Here is a 23,756-nt window from a genome sequence, read left to right as displayed (position 1 = left end):
AAGGGAAACTGGAAAGGTAAATAGTGGATTGCTTGATGTGTTGATTTTCAGCTGAGATTTCTCTCTTCAGTGCCTAGTCATATTTGTCCATCTAAATGAGTGGGATTGACTGTGTCTTCCCCAAAAAGAGGTGAAAAAAATTAGCATGTAAGCTCTCGGAGAGCTGTGCAAAGCCACATTCTGCCTCATGTAACAGCTGAGGCAAATTTATTCTGGTCTGCATCCAGAAAAAGGCCTTAGCCTCTCAGTGTCTAACTCGTGGTAGGGATGGAGGGAGGCTTCTCACTCCAGGCACAGCAGGATCAGCTGCCTTGGACTGAGATTCCAGAGAGCTGCCCCAGGTCTGGGGCCATGATCACCACAGAGAGTCAGGCATCAGCTCGGACTGGAAAGAGAATGGTTTCCTACTTAAGTGTGTATGCCATGCCTGCATTTTTCCTTGCTTGATTATTTTTTTATTATTATATTTTATTTTCCCCTGGATAGAGATGGAGTGGTGGGAGAAAGCAGGAAGCTGCTCTGCTGACAGCACTCTGTTTTGTCACCTGGGCCAGTAAGTGTCTCATTTGGGAGGCTGGCTGGCCACATCCCTGACACATTCCCATGGTTGGAACGTCTCAAACCTTGCCAGTGATGACACTGTTGGAAAACACACCAAGTTTAAATTTTTTTATTTTATAACTTTAGCCAGTTTTCACAGAATCATTAAATGAAGTAGGTTGGAAAAGACCTTTGATATCAAGTCCAACCTATGTTTACCTTTGCCATGAGGGAAGGGAATTAGAGTTTCTTTCCAGGGCATTGTTCCACCAGGTGAAGGCCTGGTGAGATTAATATCTCAACAGACTGGGAGTAGCCCAAAAAATGCCCAAAAATACCCCAAAAGATAACGACCATCAGCAGAACATCAATGGCCATCAACAAACATCCACCTCAGATGCTGCCTCCCGGCATGGTTGGAGACACCTGGTCCAGAAAGGACTGATAAGGAAATCATGGAGTGAGGACCTAATTAACATTAGAGATGAAGAAATCCAGATCCAGTAGGAAACCAAATACTAAGAATTATGTAACTTGGAGCCAATGAACATTGAACCAATGAATCTCTATGGGTCTTGAGTGTATAAAGTCTGTGAAAAATCTGGTAAAATTCATGTGTCATTGAATGGTTTTCTCTGCACACCTAAGCTATCTGTGAATGAAGTTATTTCTGTTGCACATCCTGGCCAGAAATAAAGTAATGCCTTGATTCTCTAACACTAAAAATGTTGTTGGAGGGCTTTTGCTTTTCCTGCAGTTTTGGTGACACCAGCAATACCATTTTTTACCTGTGACTTCAGGTGTCTATTCACACTGATCATCTCTGATTCCATCTGTAGGAGACGGAGACTCAAGCCTCCTAAAGTCCAGGTTGGGCTTTGAGCAAAAGAAAAAGCTGGTCCTAGAAGTGAACCTAAAGCACAGCTCCAGCTCTGCTAGAGCTGCCCACACTCTTCATCATACAACACCCTCATCCCACTCATGGCATGTGTTCCCTCCTCCACCTGCCTCAACACTTGAGGTTCCCACAGGAGCTTGTCCTCCAAGTCCTGATCCCTGTGACTCTTCCTCCTCCATAAAAGGAGCTAAAACAACTCTTTCTTGCCTAGCTTAAAAATAAGCTGTGCCTTGAGGTCATCTATTTATGCCTTTTTTGGTTGTAGTTTTATTGAAAAAGCTGGTATTAACATATTTATATTTTTATTCAACAACAGTTAGCTAATTTGTGCAACACAAAAAATGCAGCCATGAACAACAGCTTCCAAAACAATCAGATTTACCAACTTTACCATTACTTACTCTACACCACTGAAAGCTTAAACTAAAAAGAGAAAGAAAGTTGGAAACGTTCACAATGACGATGTTAACTTTCCATACATTCAAGAAACCAGGAAACCGATCTGTAACAGTGATGTCAAAGATAGGAACGGAATACTGGTCTTTGAAAGGTTTCTATTTATTTCCTCTATAATTACTTCATGGTATTTTGGTTGGGTATTTAATTAGTTTTATAAAGCTCCAAAGATATATTTGTTTATTTAATTTTAACATGTTCTTTTTGGTACCCAAAGCTGTAACAGAGTAAGGTACTTCAAATGAAAAACAAAAAATGGTTTGCATCAAGATCAGCTTTACAATATGTTATCTATAGAATCTTACTTGAGAATGTTGAAAGCTAAATATATGTTTTACAGTATTTCTAGCTGTAAATGCCAATATGAGCTGATAGCATTTTTTTTTTCTTTTTGAGCTGCAAAGTTTAATGGAGGGGGCCAAAAGTCAAAGAAATTGTATGACACCCTTGAAGCAGTAGTTTGGCATTAACAAGTTCTCTATACAATTTACCACACTCTTAAACCTTTTTACAAGGAAAAAAGAAAAGGAAAAGGCAATTTTGTTAAATTTCGTTAGAATAAATATGTACATATACTGTCCATGCCTGCTACAGCATACAGTATTTTATTAACAAACATTCTTTGTTCCCTTTAAAATCACCCTACACACTTCATACCGCATGTGTTTAGTGTGGCTGGAAATGGGTGCACGTGTTTGTGCTTCAACACACAAAATAAACAGCATTGATCTAGAAAACTTCAAACAGACAGATTTCAGGTGTGGTGTTGAGATGTCCTACAAAAACTCTAGACTGTTTTTTTTATTTCTTGTAAGCAGATTTTTCACCCACCCTTCGCCCAAACCAAAATAGAAAAGCATGCAGATCCCTTCATCAGTACATTCTCCACTTACCAAGAAATCAGTGCATAATGGCTTAAAGACTTTTGTTTCTGAGGAATTTTAATACAGGTGGATTAGCAGGTCATGTGAGTTGTGCTCTTTTATTCATGGTTAGAGTAGGAATCCTTTGGGATATTGAATTTTCTGCCAGAGCTATTAAGGGTGCAGCAGAACTTTCTTTTCCTGGTTTAAGAGGTCTTCCTGCCTACTGCACCACTCCTGCACCATTCCTGCATGCCCTACTTTGCCTGTACTTTCCTTTTCCATTACAGAACAGAGATAGATCTAACAGCATTTCTGTGGAGGAAGGTTTTGTTGGGTTTGGATTTTTCGAATTTTCATGTTTCTCCAGGACTAACTTTGCCTCCCAGAAGTGGCCTCATTTAAAAGTGTTAAAATCCACTTGGCGGTGCTGCCTCTCGCAGCACCATTCTTTTCACAGTTACAGATAGCAGGCATTGCCTGTATTCCCCAAAGGCCAGGGTTAACATAACCATTCTGCAAACAACAAACAAGGGCCTTTATCAAGTGTCTAGCAGGGATGTCACTTTGTTCCCACTCAAGTTGGTTGCTGCCCTCAAGGAGAGCACTTCTAGCCAAGGTTTCCAGAACTCCAACCCCAAATGGTAGCACGGATTTGTGTGTGAATTGCCAGGCTGTGTCTGACAAGCCAGTCCCTCCAGAGCTGCAATGTCAAGTTGTTTAATAGCCCTCACACAATAAAGATATTAGTTATTGTTTTAAACAGAGCAAGGAGAACCATGGAGAATAAACTTCTTAAAATAAGCTGGCTGAGTAACTATACCAGTCTGTCACTTACTCACTTGGGAAAGTGAAGTATAAAGTGATGTGATAAATAAATAAATAAATAAATAAGAGGGTATTGTAATGAAGGGTATGGGATGGGTGAGATGGGGCAGCGTTTCACCAGCAGGGATTCTGCTTCCAGCTCTAACTCTCATGAAGTCCCTCCAATGTGCCACGTGCTCTAAAGGGATGTGGCTATTCATTCTTTCAAACAGGCTAGGCTTAACTGAAAGACAGAAAAATGGCACTGGAAAAAGAAACAATCAAGGGATTGAGGCAAAAAGCTCTAATAATGTGGTAAATGCTGTGCACTGCAAAAGCAGGGAGGGCACCAGCACACCACAGCCCTGCAAACCACTGAGACCCTTGAAAGGATGGGCAGGAGTTGGGGAGCCTCAGCCCCTCTCAGGAACACTCCTAAAGTGAATATCCCTTTTTGTTTAAAGGAACCAATACAGACCACAGTACTGGATTTGCACTCGTGCCTTTTACTCATACAATTGCAGTGATGGAAAATAATTGGCTTGCCACCAATAATGATACAGGCTGAGGGATGAAAGGATGCAACCTACAAATCCCACCACAGAAGCCACAACTTTTGTGAAGATCACATCCTTCTACAACTCTCAAGAGGCTGGTTTGTAAATATAGAGGGATATTGATAAATCTAGTGCATTTCTGAGTTCACTTTATCCTGAAATATGTACAGATTGTTTGTCGCTGCTATAGCAATGATGTTCTCGGTTGGGTGCCATGCTGTGTGCAAGATCTTCTTCGTAAAGTCCAAACTGTCAACACTGATGTCATCTTTCCTCCGTTTGCCTCCGACGCAGACTCTGCGGGGCTTTAGGATGGCTCGTGGCTTGCTGCTCTCCCGGGAAGCCTCCAGGGTGACATCCCGCTTGGTGTTGCGGTCAAACATCCGGAAAAAGTTGTTATACGCGCCTGTCATGATCACACTGCAGAGACAGAGAGAGACAACGTTCAACAGCAGAGTTAAACAGCAGAGTTAAACAGCAGAGTTAAACAGCAGAGTTAAACAGCAGAGTTAAACAGCAGCTTCTGCAAAGCCACCACGACTGGGTCAGGACAGCCCGGTCTGCCAGCTGTCTTCTGGTTTCAGATGGGAAAGAGTAAGGAAAACACCTGGGAAAACCCCAGATTCCCCAGAATGAAGAGTTTTCTTCTACCAGTGCCTTCCCCTTCCATATTATTCAATGAAAATTACAGTTAGCTCAAATTATGTCTGCTCCCTGATATCTTGAGAATTGCATCACAAGATAACAAAAGCAGCATTCTTAATAAGTTATTTTTAATTACCCTCAGCTTTTTATGAGTGCTTAAGGATCATACATTTCAGGCTTTTTCTGTTTCTCTGGAACTTACCTTTGATGACACTGGGTTTTACAATGATTACAGAAATAATCTAAAAAATACCCACATATTTCAAATCTTTTGATACAACAGTAAGGTTTAATACATAATTATATATTTTAAAGAGTATTTTGAAGAAGGGTGTTTTAAAATGTTCTGAAAAGTCACACTGAATTTGCACATGTAAATTTTTTCCAGACAAAACCCTTTTCCTTACTGAAGCCACAGAGCAAGTCCAAACATCATTAAAATTTGTATCTATGATGCTTCTTAGAAATAAACACACTGGTGTCAGGATTCTGGCATCTCTCATATGAAGTTTGGATGAAACATCAAGCCAGGATATATTTCTGGTTCTGGGAGAAAGGGACAGAAAACATACCTCGATCTGTATAAAAATCACCTCATTAATCAGCTTGCAGTTTGAAATAATGGATTTCCAGTTGCTTCATTCCCCTAGTCCCGAGGGGAGGATATTTTGTCACTAACTTTAATGAATTCAGGATTTCATCCATGGCCCTCAGGTTATTGGATTAGCATAATCATGGGTTTCAGAGCCTTGTTCAAAAGCTCATCCCCTGTGAACTTTTTCCATATTTGAAACCAGGGCTGTTCTCTATTCTCCTATCTCAGTCCCAAACAGGGTGGCTTTGTTCTAAAATTCCATTCTGTAAGAGGGAATCCACCCCAAATAGTCAGGTCTCCACAGGAAAAGCTGTACAGTTTTAAGACTCAGGCAATCAGAAATTATTTGCCTTTCTAACAGAGCCCAAAAGAACATATTTGACGTGCATGGCATTAATAAACAAACCTCCATCTCACATGACAGCTGCTTTCACACTTTGCTGTTGAGGGGGGATCTGTGATGAGCAGCAGACTGGCCAGGGAAACATGGAGCATATGGGAGAATATGGGAGAACTCACAGGCACGAGCCATTCTCCCCACCATACAGACACTCACTAGCTGATTAAATTAGATGCTCCTGGATTCAGGAGTGCCTTACAGTGTGTGTACAGCCTCCAGCCAGAGCTGCCTTGATCTGATTTGGGGCCATTAGGAGCGACTGTAATACAAATGGATGGTATACTGGAAAAGCACAAATGTGAGCTGTGACTGCACTGGGGACTGGGAGCAGTGCAGGCTCCAGAGCTGCTGCAGGGTAACCAGAGTGGGTGAGCTGGGTCTGAACACAGGGAATCACCCAGCTCCACCCTGCTTCCATGTCTGCTGACACTGCAGCCTGATAGCAGCTGATCCCACACTGAGCTCTGTGCAGCTCCTGCAGTGCCAAAGGGATCTGCTGCCAACAGCACAGAGCAGAGACCAGCACACACTGCCCTTGGGAAGGGCTCCCCAAAACCCCCACCATGGAAAGGGGCTGCTCCTGCAGTGCCAAAGGGATCTGCTGCCAACAGCACAGAGCAGAGACCAGCACACACTGCCCTTGGGAAGGGCTCCCCAAAACCCCCACCATGGAAAGGGGCTGCTCCTGCAGTGCCAAAGGGATCTGCTGCCAACAGCACAGAGCAGAGACCAGCACACACTGCCCTTGGGAAGGGCTCCCCAAAACCCCCACCATGGAAAGGGGCTGCTCCTGCAGTGCCAAAGGGATCTGCTGCAAACAGCACAGAGCAGAGACCAGCACACACTGCCCTTGGGAAGGGCTCCCCAAAACCCCCACCATGGAAAGGGATGCTCCCTGGAGGTCTGCAGGCAGCTCACAGCTGGGGATGCACAGGGAGGGCACACACAGCCCCATCCTTGCTGCTCCCCAGCAGCAGGACCCGCTCCTGGCTGCCTGCAGAGAGCTTTCCCTTTCCTCCTGCACCCGCAAAAGACCTGGCACAATCCTGCCTAGCAAGGCACAAGCTAACAACCTTACAAGCTAAAAAACAGGAGTCAGTGTGACAGCTTGATAAAATGTATCCCAGAAGCTGCAGAAAGCCTATTGATCAAGATTAGTGCCCATTTCAGAAATTGAATCAACAGCAGTAAATCAAATGTTTCATTCCTTCGAAATCACCATGTCTTGTCATTACAGCTCCTGCAGTAATGGTTATTTGCAACATGAAAAAGTCGAGGTTATTTCATAGCTCTAACACAGACAATTTGTGATGCAAACAGTCCATCTGTGTATTTTCCCCCAGGCAAAATTTTGAAACAGGTTCATAACACTGGGGCACCCCTGTGCCACGGGCTGCAGAGCTGTGGCTCCCAGGGCAGAGAGGAGCATCCCTGCTGAGGGCAGGGGAACTGTCAGAGAAGCAGTTCTCATGCTGCAGAGTACCAGTGCACCAAATGCAAACAGAGGTGTTAGTTAAGGGGTTTTTTTTAGAAGGTTTTGCTTGCAGTAAAACTGCCTTTATGGTCTATTTGCTCTTTAATTTCTTGAACTCTCACATATTTTTAAAAGTCTGCTTTCTTTGGTTGGATCTACTGCAGTTATTTTTTAAACATATGTAGATGACTACTTTTCATGCTGGCCCTATTTTTCTGCAGTTTAATGGCTCAGTAAAAAACAGCATTATGCAAATGAGAAAGTGCCCATTCTTCTTCAAGGTCACAAAAACAGATGGATTATAACCTTACCTGCTGCTTAAAGTAATAAAAGAGAGTGAAAACTAGACGTAAACCTGCAATTTTTCCTGTTCAGGAAAATACAATGTACAATAATAGAGTCTATGTGATAAGGAGACTTTATTTAAAATAGTAGAATATAAATTGTAGCTCAATGTAGGCAGAGTTTGTTCTGCATTCCCAGACATTGCTATGCACAGCAGTGTTATGAAAAGGGCTTGCACAAAACCCTTGCAGGAGAGGCTGGTTCAAGAAACCAAAGCCCCTCATTCAAAATAGCCTGAACTACTTCATAGGTGTGTAAGGCAGCAGCCCAGAAAAGCTCTGTCTAATCACCTTTAATTCTCCTTAGAAGGCAGGTTTACAAGCTGTGCCAGACAGGATCAGAGGCACCATCATCTCTGCCATGCAGAGGTGTTTAGGAGGCAGAACACGCTCCAGTGCACCCTGAGGAGCAGTGTACTGATAGCTCAGGCTGGAGCAAAGTGCAGCCTGACTGCACCAGCTCCAAACACAGCTACAGGCAGCATGATTACAAAAAAACCCAAATAAAACACCACCACACCCCATCTTCCCTCAAACAAACCGCACAAATCAAACAAACAAAAAAGCAGGGAAAAATCCCAATGACTGCAGCATGACCACCACTACCTACATTTCACCCTCTGCAGCCCAGCCAGTGCTGTATTTTCTAAAAATATTTTTCAATATGTAAAATTGTCTGAAAGAAAGGATTTGAGAGAAAAACAATCTTCCTGTTTGCATTGTAACAGCAATACTCAAAGGAGCAGATGTTTAGCTATGGAAAAACATTTTATTAAATATGACACCAGCATTGTACCACTGATGTTTAATTTAGGGTCAGAGTTTTGGGTCTACAGAAGCAACCTCTCAACTATTGATGGCTTTGACATCCTTTAATTATGTTAATACTTTTAAGCATCTGAGTCTCAATATTTTTGCTTTGGTAGTGACTTTGTTAAATTAAATGCTTCAGTATGGGATTTTCTCCACTAAAAAGTTCTGCTTCTCTTGGGTGGTCAACAAATTCTCTACTTCACCAACTTTAAAGGCATCTGAATAGGATTTTTACCATTTTACTAAACTGCAATGAGATATTTCACAATATTTTTTAGGCAATGACATTTCATCAAACATGTCAGTCCCTAAGTACTGCCATATTTCCGTATTTCTCCAATTTGTTAATCTCATATTTCAAGCCAATCTCTTAAATATTATCCATGTTGCACCCATCCTTGCACACAACAGCCTTCATCAAAATCACTCCATCCAGCTGCATTCCTGGATGACAGGGACTGCCCTCAAGATTTGGGGTATCAGCTGGAATTAAGGCTTGCTTAAAGAGAACATGCAGAAGAGAACTTCTGCAGCCTCCTAGGATTAATGTGCAAGGTCCACTAGATCTGGTTTCATGACAAGCTGACCCGATGAAAGAAAGGGCTGATTCCAGAAAAATGCTTAAGCAACATTTTTCATAGGAAAAAAATGGGAGATTAATTATAGCAAGAGGAAAGGAGGAAGCATTGTTGCAAGCAATGAGGAACTCCTGAAACACTGGGAAATTTTCCTGTGTGCTGTACTGTGCAAAGTCACTGACTCTCCATCAATAAAGAAGGAATTTATTCAAACCTGTAGATTTGTGACACCCTGGTAACAGCATGCTGGCACAAGACTGGGAATAAGAACAAGGGAACCCCAAGTACTTCCAAGCTAATATTTGACATGCCAAGCTTTGAGAACAAAATGATGTCTTCTAGCTCTCCAGCATGGTGTGCTGCCAGACAGGAATAGACTCTTAACATCTCATCCAATGGGATCTGCCAGTTCCTCCTGATTAGAGTGAAGGCTGATGGATGTTCAGGGGGATGAATGACAGTTCAGTAGGAAAGGACTGACTGAACAGTTGTATGTGACTTCCCTCATCTGCTTGCAGCATATCACTTATCATGATGGTATTTAGAAGTCTCCCTGGCAGGGGTTCCATGCACCCATTCATTTGAAATTAAAAAAAAAAAAAAAAAAAAAGAATAGTTAACTAAGGTATTCACTTGCTATCATGTAGAATCAGGTTTTGTTTGGGTTTTTTTTCCTGGCCTCTTTACTCACAAAAAGCTACAAAAGAGCTTATTTTTTAAAATAAAACTGAAAGCTGCTGACAGTGGGAAGAAAACAGTGTCCTCCAGGTCATTATTAAAAGACTTCGGATGTGAATGGAAGAGCTAAATTAAATTGCTGTGTAAGTAGAGCTCACCTATTCTACACAGGCATGTAATGATGTATATACAATAAAGATAGCATGATTTTTGTGTAATATACTCAACTACAGATAATACATGCTCATCTGGATGAATTAGTGTAAGACCCCTGCTCAGCTCCCTCCCCTGACCACTGTTGCCAAAGTACATAGTGATTAATGTGCCCTTCAGCAGATGAGATGGGCTCTGTCTGATTGCATTAGTTCCTGTTCATTGGAGTAACTGAGCATCAATCACGTTCTAATCAGAGCTCACGTATGCTGATTATTTTTGTGAACAGCCTCACCATCAGGTTCTATCACAACCTAGATTAACTTCTTAGTAATGACTAAACTTAATAAAAAGTATTTTCACCTAAATAATCAACACACTTTATTTTAAAACTGAACAATCCTGTCACTGTAAGTTGTCATTACAGCTTTGAAGTCTGCAAAAGAGAAAAACAAGACATTTAGAACTGCAGTTGTTACATTTATGCAGATGGATTAATAATCTAAGCACTGCAGCAGCTCTTTGGAGTGCAATTGTCAATATGCAATTTTTACCTTTAGTAACAGTCCTTTTCTAGAAACTGCAAACCAAGAAACTCAAATTAAGTGACCTTACTGTTCAAATAAACTATTTTTAAAAGGTACCTACATATTATTTAAATTATTTAAATTATGATCATCCAATAAAAAAAATATTCTTGTAATGTATAGCAATACTTGTCATATTCATAGAGGAAGGAGCTCAGAGGAATGAACAAAATATGAGCACCAATTCTGATACATCTGACTCCTAAAAAGAAAAACTAAAGAGAGCCTTTTTCTTTTGTCAAGTGTTTCCAGCTCCTCTACTGGAGAGTTTGTTACAATCAAGAGCAGCACATTGTGTTTAGTGACGGGTTTGGTAATTGTGCATGACTAATAACGCCTCAGTGTCTGGGCAGTACAATAAATGAAGCCCTCACAATCTAATGTTCCCACTTAATAATTACTCCCTGCATTGATCTTTCGGATCTGTCAAGTAGGAATGAAAATATTACACTCACTTTAAACCCTGATATTGAACAAGAATTCCATTACTACCAGGCAACTATCCAGAGAGTGGTCTTACCATGCTAATGAGACAGCAGCACTTCATCTGGCCAGAGGAGAGAGACTCTAGGCATGGGAGTAAGTGGCTGCCCATCCTGTAAAATGCACTAGGAATTCTCAGCAAGAATAAGCAAAATGGTCTGAAAATACCTGAAAAGTCCTGGATCTTTTTCAAATTTCCCCAATATCTACATGATTTGAATGCACTGTTGTTCTGCACCAGACTTAGGCAGAAATCAGAACTGTCTGTTTTCCAAAAATGGCTTTGAATTTTGTATTTCTAATAGGGCCAAACTCAAGCTGTAACCACACTGAGAAAAAGAGCCACTCATGCATTGGTTTGGGAGTTTCAGAGAAGAGCCCCAAAACCTGGACCTTCTGCTAAACTTTCCCAATCTTTGAGCATACCACAGCCACAACAGCTGGTGCCCAAGTAGCAATGATAGCAATCTGGGAAGTATTTTGCCCAGTGTGCTCCATGTGTGTAATTTTAAAAGGACAGCAGTTGGTATCACAGGGGATGCTCAATGCTGAGTTAATTCTTGTCAAAAAACACATCCTCTGGCATGCAGGCAATAGAGATAATGGAATATATATGTCTTTTCATTTGCATAATGAATGATACAAGGTAAAAGTTTCATCTTTTAGCAAACACAGAATCTTTCCATTGGGCAGGTAGAGGAACTGAGCAAAGGAAAGTAGTCCAAAGAGAAGATGCCCCTTACCCAGTGTACACCATAATCCTTGATCTGCATTTGTGGAACACAGGACGAGAATAGACTTTGTTCTGCACTTTCAAGTCCAGACTCATAATTTTAACCAATTTTAACAGGCATAACTACCTTTTGACTCTCAACACCTGTTTGCTGTTGTGTCATTATCACTCACATTTATCTTAGCTAGATTCTTTTCCTCCCTATGTATATCTCCTTGGTATACTTACTACAAGCAAGTAAAATCTGGGCTTCTCTTTTGCTAAGCTGATGAAAACCAAAGTCCTGGCCTCTCTTCTTTAGAGCAGCTGTCCATCTGCTCAATTAGTTAATCCACCTTGGATATGAGGATAGGAAATGTGTAAATGCAGTTCAAAGGTTTTTGAATAAGAGCCCAACATAATGTCACCACTACTCCTTTCTCTGCTGGGTAGCCCAGTCTTGCCCATTCAGGGATCATATTTGTCTCTCACAGATGTCTCAGACTGCTTGTTTCACAGTCCTTGCCCACTCCAGGGTGGGTAGGTCTGCTTCAATACAATGAGACAGGCTGTTTTCCAAATGAGAGGCTGAGCTGAAGGAGCAGTTCTAGGCTCAGTGCCAAACTTCTGCCTCTTGGCTCCTAACTCTGCTGAACCAGGAGTCACTGCATGTCACTCAATATTGGCTCCTGTGTTCTCTTTCACATGCATTTTGTAGACTGCTAATCCCTTCCAAAGTCACCTAGCATATGAATGTCCCTGGGAGTTGCTTCCAACTGATAAGATGAAGGTTTGTGCTTTTTTTTTTAAACTAAAATCCTCACCTTGCATTATACTCTTGGATTTTATCCATTTTTATTAACCCAATCCTCTTGACTGCTCAGCTATTCTCGTACCATATTCCTACCCCACAATGTACTGCCACCATTTGCCAGCATTAGGGTGTTAGCCCACTCCATCCCCGCTCACACTCTCTGACTTGTGCCAGTATTTCTCATTAAAATGTTCAACAAGATATTATGTCCAAGACAAAACCAAGAACCTCTCCATCAGTGCATAGGGAAAGGGACTGCTCTGATGGAGGGAGGTATCAGAAGTGCCATCTGGCAGCAGTTTGTAGAGAATCAGTGGGTGCCTGTGATGGTCCTGCCTCACACCCATTTCCAACCAGTGAACTGAATTTCTGAGACAGCTCATGTGCAAATACAGGATCATGTAAGTTTCTTTAGTGTGTTGGTGGCATTGTGTGAGTTGGCATCATTCCTTTTAGGTTTTGCAGCCTATTTATGATTTGGGTGAAAATGGACATAATTTGAAAGGGTTTTTCCCCTAAAGCACAAGCCAAGGTCATTAAGGATACATCATGTCTAAGGCAGTCAGAGACACAACTGCACAAACATCTAAACATCTTCTATCAACCCAAACACTGGCCTGTGATTCCACACAATGATGTGGAAAATAACCACGTGTAACTACTTCAGGTTTGCTCCCCATCATATGGGAGGTCTTTTGCTAAATGAGGACAGTGATGGAGAGAAGGATGGATTGATTACCTGTCTGACCCATTCCATGCACATTCAAACTTGTCAAAGATGCAGTCGTTTTCATAGAGGGAACATAACTTGCTTCTAAGGTAATCATGGACCTGTTTTAAAGAAAATAATTGTTATTCTTGAAATCCCAAAAAATACAAAATTCCACAACCAGCCCTTTACTTTCTGTGTTACCTCCCACGTTCACATTCAAGATATGCTGCATAGATTGGTAACTCTGCAGAGGACACTGTTTTTAAACCCCAAAGAAACTAACTGTACTTTTCCACAGCCCAATTAACCAGGTGCTACAGAATTACTGTTGCAGGAAGCCACAAAACAAGCTTCCCTCAGCAGGCTGCAGGCCACCCTCTTCAACATATTTGTTTCCTGCTTGGGTGATTTTCTCAGTGCTAGCCTAATTCTCAGAGACATTTCACCAGCTGATACCCTAGATGGGCTAATTAATGTGCAAGAAAGCTAATTTAAATAGTAACAAAAATGCCATATTCCAAGATAAGTGGACTCTCACTTTTGGCAGAAAGAACTTGGCTCTATTAAAAGAACCTTTATGGTATTACATTAGTTTTTATAAAGCATTTAGATGCCAAATACAGCACAAGGTTGTAGTTGCACAGGCTGCAAATAAGAATACTAATTTAGTCCAATAATTTCTCTGATTTGGCTGAGACTTTAGAACAGCATTGCAAATTCTCACTTATTAACTAGAAAAGTGGAACAACCCAGCAGATCTCTCCTCTAGGCCACACATCTCTGTTGACCAAGGATTATCATCAAGAGATCTCATGCAATCTGTTTCAGTCTTTTACTTAATTTGATTAGTTTTTCTTCTGGATGATTTGGTTTATTCCATAAGGAAATAGTAAGGTAGAAAATCCCTGCCTAGATGAATTTACTAATGCCCTTCTTTTTCTTTCTATTTTCTTCTAGCTATTGTAGAAACCATAAAACAAAGATGTGTAGGTGGTCTCCTGAAGAAATACACCAATCCAGTGGTCCAGGGGTATAATTTAGCTCTGCCATCCTGAAGTTACAGGTTCTTGCAAGTCCAGTGAAATTGTTCCTGCTCATGGATGCTCAGTGTCCTCCTCTGGCCTGAGGGCACAAACATTTCTTCTAGTAAAATAACTTCTATCAAGACCAGATGAGGGATAATGGACCTTTCACTTAGATTTTCTTTAAACTGACCCATTTTTTATAGTCAAATTGTAGAGTATCCAAAGAATATTTGCAATGTAAGATTATTAAGAATTAAAAATTTTAGTTATGTATCATTAATAAATGAACAATGAACTGTTTATTAACAGATAATTAACAGCAGCAATTACTTGGCAAATGGCAGATAGAATATTCCACAATTAAATGCATTTACCATCACAGTGAGCAACAGGTCAGAACACTTTTTTATTATTGATGAAGTTTCCTACACTCTCTGTAATTAAATCCTTTCTATTTCTCTTTACTTAAAACCTTTTTATGTTAGCAGTGTAATTTGTTACAGAACCAGAATTCTTTCCATTGTCATGTTTGTGAGCTCCCAACACTTGGAAGAAATAGCAAGGTTGGGTAAGCCAGAAGGAAGTAGATGATATTTGCCTCCCTGACTGTCATTTCTGGGTCTTTCTCTTGTTTCCACTTCCAGCAGCCATCTGTCATGACCACTGTCATGTACACACCCTTTGCAAAGTGTGTCCAAGTCCACAGCTTGGAGCTGTGCCTTTCTATCAGCTTTGTCAAAAAGGATTTTGCAATTCCTCTCTCAGATGTCTCACCTTGTTAAGACTGTCAGACTCACTCTACTGCCTTAGACAACCACCTTGTTCTTTATGTAGACCTTTAGATTATCACATTTGAGCACATTTAGACCTTTAGAGAGACTCTGAAAAACTAACTGGAAGAAATACTTAATTTTCACTGTTTGTATATTCACCTGCCTCTACCAGCTGAGGGTAAAATCAGATTTGTCTTGTCTGTTACATCTTGTTCTTACCACTTATCAGTAGTACTTGAAAACAACCCAAATTCATTCCTCACTAATTACCAAGGACCTTTTCTTCACTGCAATCTTTTAGGTCTGACCCTTATGGAATTATGCAATTCTGTGGTTCATACTAACACAGCAACCCAGGGACCTATTTTATTGTGACTGAATAGACACAGGCAGGAACTGCACTGGTAAATGTCACAATTGTCCAAATCCCCATGCTGCAGACCCTGCCTAAAGAGGGTCAGGCTATCCCCAGCTATGAATGTGCTCACCTTGCTGCTCCTAAGGCTTCTGCAGGGTAATTCCCCCTGAAGAGTAACCTGTTAGGCAGGGCTGCCTTGCAGCATTCAAGCACTGGCCATTGCACTGCACTGCTCTTTCAGTGCTGTCCAGTGACCATACTCTGCCCTTTTTCTCTTGTGGAAACATTGTCAGCAGATAACATGTTCATCAGGGCTGCTACAGCTGCTCTATGCAATAGCATCTTTGAGCCACAGCATTGATATGAAAAGGAATCTGTATGAGGAATTCACTTTTGTTTGTCAGCTTTTGAATATTAAAATTGTAAGCTGAAAATGAAGCAGTGCAGTTATGGACTCTGCTCTTTATTACAGCTCTGTGTGAAATCTCCTGCTGTGAGTCTCACTATGGCAGCTAAGCAATAACTAAATGGCTACCATGCAGTGGATATAATGAAAAATTCCATCTTTTAATGAACACCTTTTAATCTTTTAATAATGTATTGTCAGCATAATTATGTGGATACATAACTGAAAATGTTAGGTTTATTTGTTGCCTTCTTGTGATCTACCCCAAAATACCCTTTTGAGAAATTGCCAAGTTTATATATGAGATTTAGGTTTCTGTGAGAGAGAGATATCTCTGAGACAAACTATTTAAGAGTATTTAAACAACTTTTTCTTAGGACAGAATTCTCTAGTTCTGCAGTTTAAAAACATGAAAGGTTCTCAGAGCAGTTGGATCACATGAACCCTATGGAATCCTGTGCTATTGGTTTCCCAAGGCCCTTAGTTCCAGATTCTCCTTTAGTCTATTGCAATGCTCATCAACACATTTATATATTCTTTAAAAAGCACTGGATAAATATTTGAAAACTAAAGGCAATCCAAAGATTCAAGAATACTGTTATATTTTGTTATTTTTATATTATATAAAGGGTTTTGTTGTTGTGGGTCTTGTTTGCTTGGTTGTTTGTTTTTTTTCCTATAAACTTCTGGCTGCATTTATCAGTACTCATTTCTCCCCATCTCAGTATGAAAAAATATATCTTTTTAATTGGCCCCACTGTTGGGTGCCAGACTGATTTTAAAATGACCAGCTTGTTTCACAGCTGCCAACATAAGGGAAAAAAAAAAACAGGTGTCAAAATCAAGACAAACAGGTTGGCTTGACCAGCTCTTCCTCCCCAGGGACTAGGCTGCCTACTGAATTAGCATAGGTATAAAGTAATATATTACCTAAGTTCCCAAAAACCAAGATTTTATTCTGTTATATAAAACATAGTCTCGCCCTTAACCTCCCACTCAATTTTCACAGCATTTCTAACACATTCAGCATTTAAAGCACTGCCATTTTAAAGAGCAAACCCAATTCTGTAGTCTTAAAGGTAAACAGGTTTAGCTTTTCCAATATTAACATGTTGAGCAGTGAACACTATCCACTGAAATGTAATGGATGCACTGAAAAGCCCACTCTGTCTATAAATGCTAGATAAAAATTACTGGAAATTGTTGTTTGTTTTGACAAGAAATGCTACCAAATTCTCATCATGGTATTTTAAAACCAATCTTAATTATAGTTAATGTGAACTACTGTATCCCACCTGCCATTATTTAGACACAGAAAACAAGTGACTGATCCAGGACTGTCACAGGATTGTCTCTCAGCAAGCAGCAAAAGCCAGATGAATAGCATTTTTCCTACTTTGCATACACTTTTTTAGGTAGCTTAACAGCTTTTTCCTTACTGCATTTTCATAACAAGCAGTTTCTGTGTCACAGACATATTTTCCTTTTTCAAGCCAGAGTCAAAAAAAGTAAACTCAGCCCTCTATTGCCAAATATAACAGATGTCAGAGTACAAACTTAGCACTGGCTGGAGCCACTGGCATTTTGTCTAGATAATATCTCAATGAATTCAGGCAACCAGATGTGTCTGTCTGGCAATTGTGAGCTGCTGTGTCAGTGGTGCTGCCAGGGTTTAACAAGGAGCACTTCTACAACTAGGCACAAGGGAGAAACACACAGATCAAGTTGTAAAAAGTAGTTCTGAAATTACAAAGGTGTACACTTTCAGCAGTCCCATCAGGAGCAGAGTCCTAAACAACACACAAAATCTTTTCCTTGGTTCCTTTTAAATGTTAGTAGTGAAATACATAATTTGAAAGCAGGTACCAAAGTCAAGAGATTATTTCTCTTATTAGAATAATAATTTCTTTCAAGAGCCCAATCCACAGGGAGTCCTACCTTGACTCCCCAGGCTTCACACTTCCTTACTAATGCTGCAATTGCCCTTTTCCTGCTATAAGGATGCCACTGTGAGGATTTTAACCACCTTGATTAATTCTCTAAGCTTGCTGCTTCTCAGATAAGGTTATGAGAAGTTTACAGAAGCATCCAGGTTTTGAACACTGAGATAATTTCATAATGTTACATTTTAAATGGAGATTCCTACCTGGTACGTTTCTACAGGCTTTGTTTCCATGTTCAGATCCCAAACCTTGACAGTGAGGTAATCTCTTGTAAGCATGTATCGACCACTGTGACTGAATTTGACATCTGACACTGAAGAGATAATTTCCGAAAAAAATGATCTGTTACTGGGGTCTTCTGGTTCTTCATAAACTGTTTCAAGAAAACAAAGCAAGAGACAGAAATCAGAATTGTACAAAATAGGCTGTATTGTACAATCTGAAGTGTGCATTTCTTGTGAAACATGTAATTCAATCTACCAAGGAACATGATATAGAATTAATTGTATATCCAGCATTTAATTTATTCTTTTAACTTCATATGAGAATACAAACTGTAAACTTAAAACATTACAGTAATTAATGTTATAGCTATGGACTCAAAGCATGACTTTGTGAAATTATGCAAATACACTGATTAGTTGATTACAGATACCTATAGCAAGGCATTTCATGCCTTCATCCTTTTTGTGTCTGCATATCCCATTTCCCAAAATCCAGGGGTCCCTGTCACATGAGAGGTGTGTCAAGTGGTGTCACCACAGTCCTGGCATCCCTGGGAGAGGCTGTTGCTCAAAGCCTGCCCAGCTTGCCAGAGCCAGCTGGCTTGGCTGCAGGCTGCTCATTGGTCATGTCTGAAGGCATCCAAAGACTAATAATGAGAATTAAAAAGAACAACTGCAAATTGCAATTACCTCTTCCTGAGAGGTGAGCATAAAAGAGACAGGGGCTTACCATGTGGATGCAGGAACTACATAGGTGATGTGCAATTGCTGACAGTTCTGGAAAGCACTGAACTCCCTGAATGTGATGCTCAGCAGCTCTGTGTGATCTGACAAGGCAGCAGGTCATGAAATATTGCTCACACAATGTTCATATATGAAAATCCAGCTCTTGTAGCTGTGAGATTGCTCATCCCTGTCCAACTGCACATAAGAATGACATTGGGTGACTCTAACCCTAACTCAGGAGTGCTTAGAGCAATTCTGCTGTCTTTTTGCAGGTATCTGTGGCCCTGTGATCCAACTGACCTTGTGAGGAATTTCAGTAGAAAGTCAGACTTCAGGGTCTTTTAACTCTCACAAAATCGTGGGATTTTGAGAACTCTAGAGTATTTTTTGAAAATTGGCAATTTAGTGAATTTCATTTTCAAGTTTCAACCACAGGGGAAGAAAAGCCATGTGATGAAACATGAAAGCATGCTGAAAGTGGAAAAACTTTTTACTGACAGTCATAATGAAGTTTTTTTGTACAGTCCACTGGAACATTTCTCTCTCAATTATTTTATCCATGACTATGATTCAGACTGTTGGAAGCAACAAAGGTTAGTTTCCATTAGGTGAAATAATGTTCTTCAGAAAGTTAAGGGTGAGTACGTGGGTGAAGTATGTGGGGTAATGCAAAAAATTATGGGCAATTTTCTTTGGGGGTGGGCAGTGGAATGCAGCTAGGCATGCACATGAGAATAAGGTCTATATTTAAACATGCACCACAAATCTGAATGGTAATGAACTACTTCAAAAAGAGCAAAAAACTTTTCAGATAGACTGTAAATGAACAACTTTAAATAGCTCTTTAAAATTTTGCCTAGACATTGTGCAAAGCAGGTATTTTGTAATTATCCTGTCAGATTTTCAAGAGAAGTCTGATGAGCACAAAGCAATTATCATTTCTCATACCTCTTCCCTTTAATCTGTCCAAACTATAGACTCGGCTGGCAGGAATTTCATCCTCCTAATTATGATGTGAAGCTTCTATTAAAACCAAGAAAGAAAAAACCAAAACCCACTCCAACTGAACTACACCTTCATTTATAGCTTAGATATATTTTCTTGGCTCTATGGGGCTCATCCAGTTCCCAGTGATTAGAAGAGAAGTGATATTTGTACCTGAATATTCTGCATTTTGTTAATTAATGAGATTAAACCTTTTCATTCTTTATCTGCCCCATTTATTGCTTTTCTGTGCTTACTGCATTAAGTATTAGAAAGACTTAGATTAATTAACTGTGGAACTAAAAGAGGCATGAAAGACTCATATCACTACAGAAAGAAAGATAGCAGTAGAAATTTTAGTAGCAGCAAGTCTTTGGAGATAGTTCCTCTAGTCAGCATAACCAACACAAGAAAATTGTTACAGGAAATTAAGGAGCAGCTCCCAGTGAAATGAAGAGAAAGCTTAGCAACTACCAGCACAGGGCATCAGGAAATGAAGGTGAGAGAATGTTCTAGGGACTTGGCTATTTCTGGTTTAGCATCAACAGAAGGTTATGAAAAGCACAATATCCCCCTTCAGTTTGCCTAACACAAGTGGGGTAATTGGAGACAGAAAGCAGTGAGGTGATAGCCTTGTGACTTGAAATTCAGGCAGGCAATTCAAATTCAGCTCTGAACCCTCCAAGCTGATAGCAAAAAAAGGGTCTAGCCCCTGGTTTCCAAGTGATGTTTTCTGTTTAGTACTGTTAAGATTTATCTTTTGGAGGCTGCTCTTGCAGCCAGGAGCAATCAGTACCTGAAATGCAAGATTTCAGATCTGATTTACTTATCTGTATCTAAGTCTTGTTAGATTTGAATTTTACTGCCACTTGATTACAGATTCTATTATATTCTTTAATTAATTTAATCATTAATTTCATATTAAAAAACAGTTGCCATAAAAAAGGGTATTTAACTTTCATTTCTACTGCTCCTGATAATGGTCAGAGTGCTAATTACATGAAGGACAGAAAGTTACCTGTCCAGCTACCTAATGAACTTCAGAATCACAAATTATGCGATGTACTCAGTTGTCAGATGACACTTGCTCAGACTTAAATGTGACCTTGATGACAGGACTCTGGCATGGAGAAATATCATGAGACTGCAGAGGAAAGCAGAGCACAGTTCTGAGTACAGACAGTGCTTAAAGAGGAGCCTGCCAGGAAGACACTGTTCCTGCCCCTGATGCCACCATCACATACATGGGGAAACTGGGGAGTCTGCTCAGAGAAATAAAAATACTCAATTCCTTTCTGCACAGCTCCCAAGTTAAAAACCACAGTAGCTTCTCAGAGAAGTCCAGACTTTGCAGAGAAGGATGGGTTCATTGCAGGATACTTGCCAGAGCACTGTTTTCCTGAATCCTGAAGAAAATCTGTAGCATAAAAATATGCTGCTTCTTTCTTAAAAGGAAGTACCATCTGCTGAAAAACAAACTCTTATCCCTCATAAAAAATATCCTTATTTCCTTGTGAATTTCTCTGATCTAATGCAGAATGGAGATTTTCCATTTCCAGTGGGTAGGAAAGGCATCTCTAATGTGTGTGTTTATATGCAGAAATATATGCAGATATCTCCAGTTTAAAAAATAAAATGGCCAGTAACAGCAGGAGTAGGTGGAAAGGTTCATCTCACAGCCTCCCTCCCAGACACTGGCCAAAAGAAAGCAGATGTTTCAGGCAGTAGCCAGTAGAAGTGTGGTGCACTAACTAACACCCTGTGGCTCTCATCTGCACTCTGGGGGTCAGAGGTGCTGCCACCTTAACTTCTCATTAATATGGGCCTGATTCCACACACTTGAAACTGCTATTTATTGGAAAAGATACACCAAATAGAGCAAAACAAAATCTAACCCAAATTAATTTTCATGTTCAATTCTAAAGGAGTAGTTGGGCAAAGCTTTAATTGTTGCAGGGTATAAATTCTGGGATAAGTGAACTTTAAAAAATATTTAAAATAATGCTAAAATTGTCTTATATGGTGGGTGCAGTGTCACCATCTGATATAGTATACAAAATTCTGTATACCTCCTGAAATCATCACAAGAGGACAACTTGAACAGAAATCTGCTCCACAGATTTTGTAAGAAATTCCATCAGTCATAGGATAAAATTATAAACAGCTTTGAAGACTCATTCCCTCTATTTCTTTCTATTAATGAAGTTTTGGGTTGTTGTTTTTTGGTTTTGGTTTTATTTTGGTTTTTGCTTTTTTTTAAGAGGATGCTGTTTATAATTTGTATCCTGTCCTGGAAATTTCTGATTTTATAGCATTATAAAATATACATCATTTATAGGATTATTTATAGCATCATATAGCAAGACAGCTAATGAATGTAGAAAATCATCCAGCTCCTGTTCAAGGGTCACAAAGGGATGGAAACAGCTCTGGCAACACTGAGAACAGAGGCAGTGTGGTTACTGAGAGGGAGAGGACCATGGAGACCAGGGCCAACAAAGTTGGTGGAATATGACAGGGAAAACCATTTTTCAATTTTATTATATAAGCAAGTAAACATTCTGCAGCTAGACTGAACTAAGAACTTGTTACAGATAAACCTCTGGGTTACAGTGGTACACAAACAAAAGGTGAATTCAACTGGACCTGGAAATACCAGTGGTGGATCAGGTAATCCCTCACTGGACTTTAATTTCATAAACACAAAATGAGTTCAGTCCCAGGCCAAATAATTTATCATTTAAACTAAGTCCCTATTTAATTCCAGATCCCAAATGAAAATGGCTGCAATACCTGATTAGAACATACTGGAAAACAATACTTTGAAATGTATGGGATTTCACTGGGCTTGACAGACTAGCCACAGGAGCAAAAGGAGCAAGAACCAATATGCTTTCCTAATAGATGATAAATTAAAAATTGTAACCAAAATAACAAATTATTTAACTATACTCTAATATTTTTAGATGGCAAATTAGCACTATTCCCAGGCCAGCTGTGATTTGCACTATCATATATATTATATCATTTAGCATAAGAAACCTAAATTTCATTTGAACTTCTATGAATTTTTTTTTTTTTTTTTTTTTTTTAAGTACATGACACTTGTTACTAATGTTCAACACAGAAAGCATTTTTTTGGTGCCATTTAATTAAAGAAATGCTACATCTTGAGCTTAGTACAGTTCTGGGCTTATCTCTGATGTGGTAGAGACATTAAGAAGATGTTAAGAATTGGCAATAAAAATTACCAGAAGTACCAAATTGCTTCCATGCAATGAATGGCTAAATAGACTGGGCCCTCTCAACCTAGGAAAGACTGAGGGGGTTGTAATTAAGAGTGGCATGGAAAGGATGAATAGGGAATGACAGCTCACTCTGTACACTGTCTCTTCCAATCTCCAGGTAGGGGTCACCATGTGAAACTGGGACAGGGTAAGCAGAGGGAAGAGGGTCCTTCACATTATACCTAATTAAGCTACTAAAGACTTCACTGAAAGATACTGTGAATGGCAAAGAATACACACAGGTTCAAAAGGAGCTGCACAACTTCAATAATAGAAAGACCCCAAACATCTATTTCAGTGTTGTTGAATGCAGTAAGTTCACTCCCACTAAGGTCTCTGAACCTCAAGTTTCCAGCTGCAAATTGCAGAGGGTAAAGATTACACATTTGGTCTGTTCTTACATTTGCTGTTGATGTCACCACTGCCAATATCAGAGCCAGAAGAATGGGTTAGAAGGACCTCTGGTCTGCCCAGGTGTCATTTTTATGCACTGTTTAAAATTTATCTTAGGGTTTAATACAAAAGAGTCCCTCAGTTCATTCTAAGTGAATCAAGCCCAACTGCAAGCTCCCATTGAAATTCATGGTCACTTTATACCTTTTAGCTTCATTATTCATGATAATAATAAGATTTACCATTGTTATTTACTCTATCTTTCACTATCTCTGAATGTTTTATTGTTTTGTATTAAGCCAATCCACTCATACATTCATCTCCCTTGGAAATTCTCCTTCAATAATAGAATATTCTGCTAATATGACAATCTTGCCTTCTTGGTCTACACTGATTAATATGGTTATACATGAGAGGGAGTTTTTGAATCTGCTTTCATAAGCAATCTAAAATGTAATTATTTTGTGAGACACATTTGTTTAACATTTTACATTACTGTAGCCTGTAGCTGTTTATCCTGCTTCAAAC

The 23,756-nt window shown here is 39.9% G+C and overlaps 1 protein-coding gene across 5 annotated transcripts in view; it reads right to left on the bottom strand.

Annotated features, from left to right (window-relative positions):
• Positions 1-1,723: 1,723 nt before the first annotated feature.
• PPP2R2C (protein phosphatase 2 regulatory subunit Bgamma) overlaps positions 1,724-23,756 on the bottom strand; it is a 191,432-nt gene continuing 169,399 nt past the window's right edge. For all 5 annotated transcript variants that reach the window (XM_079306401.1, XM_079306405.1, XM_079306402.1 and 2 more), the window contains 3 exons: positions 17,818-17,987; positions 13,137-13,228; positions 1,724-4,541 (listed from right to left, as the gene is read on the bottom strand). In XM_079306401.1, coding sequence (XP_079162527.1) covers positions 4,250-4,541; positions 13,137-13,228; positions 17,818-17,987 — 554 coding nt within the window. In that variant the 3' untranslated portion in view covers positions 1,724-4,249. The remainder of the gene's footprint in view (positions 4,542-13,136; positions 13,229-17,817; positions 17,988-23,756) is intronic.

The sequence above is a fragment of the Erithacus rubecula genome, assembly GCF_903797595.1.
Source record: "Erithacus rubecula genome assembly, chromosome: 5".
In the NCBI taxonomy this organism is placed as follows: Eukaryota; Metazoa; Chordata; class Aves; order Passeriformes; family Muscicapidae; genus Erithacus; species Erithacus rubecula.
The sequence above is the reverse complement of the archived record's forward strand: the minus strand, read 5'-3'. Positions and strand labels throughout refer to the sequence as shown.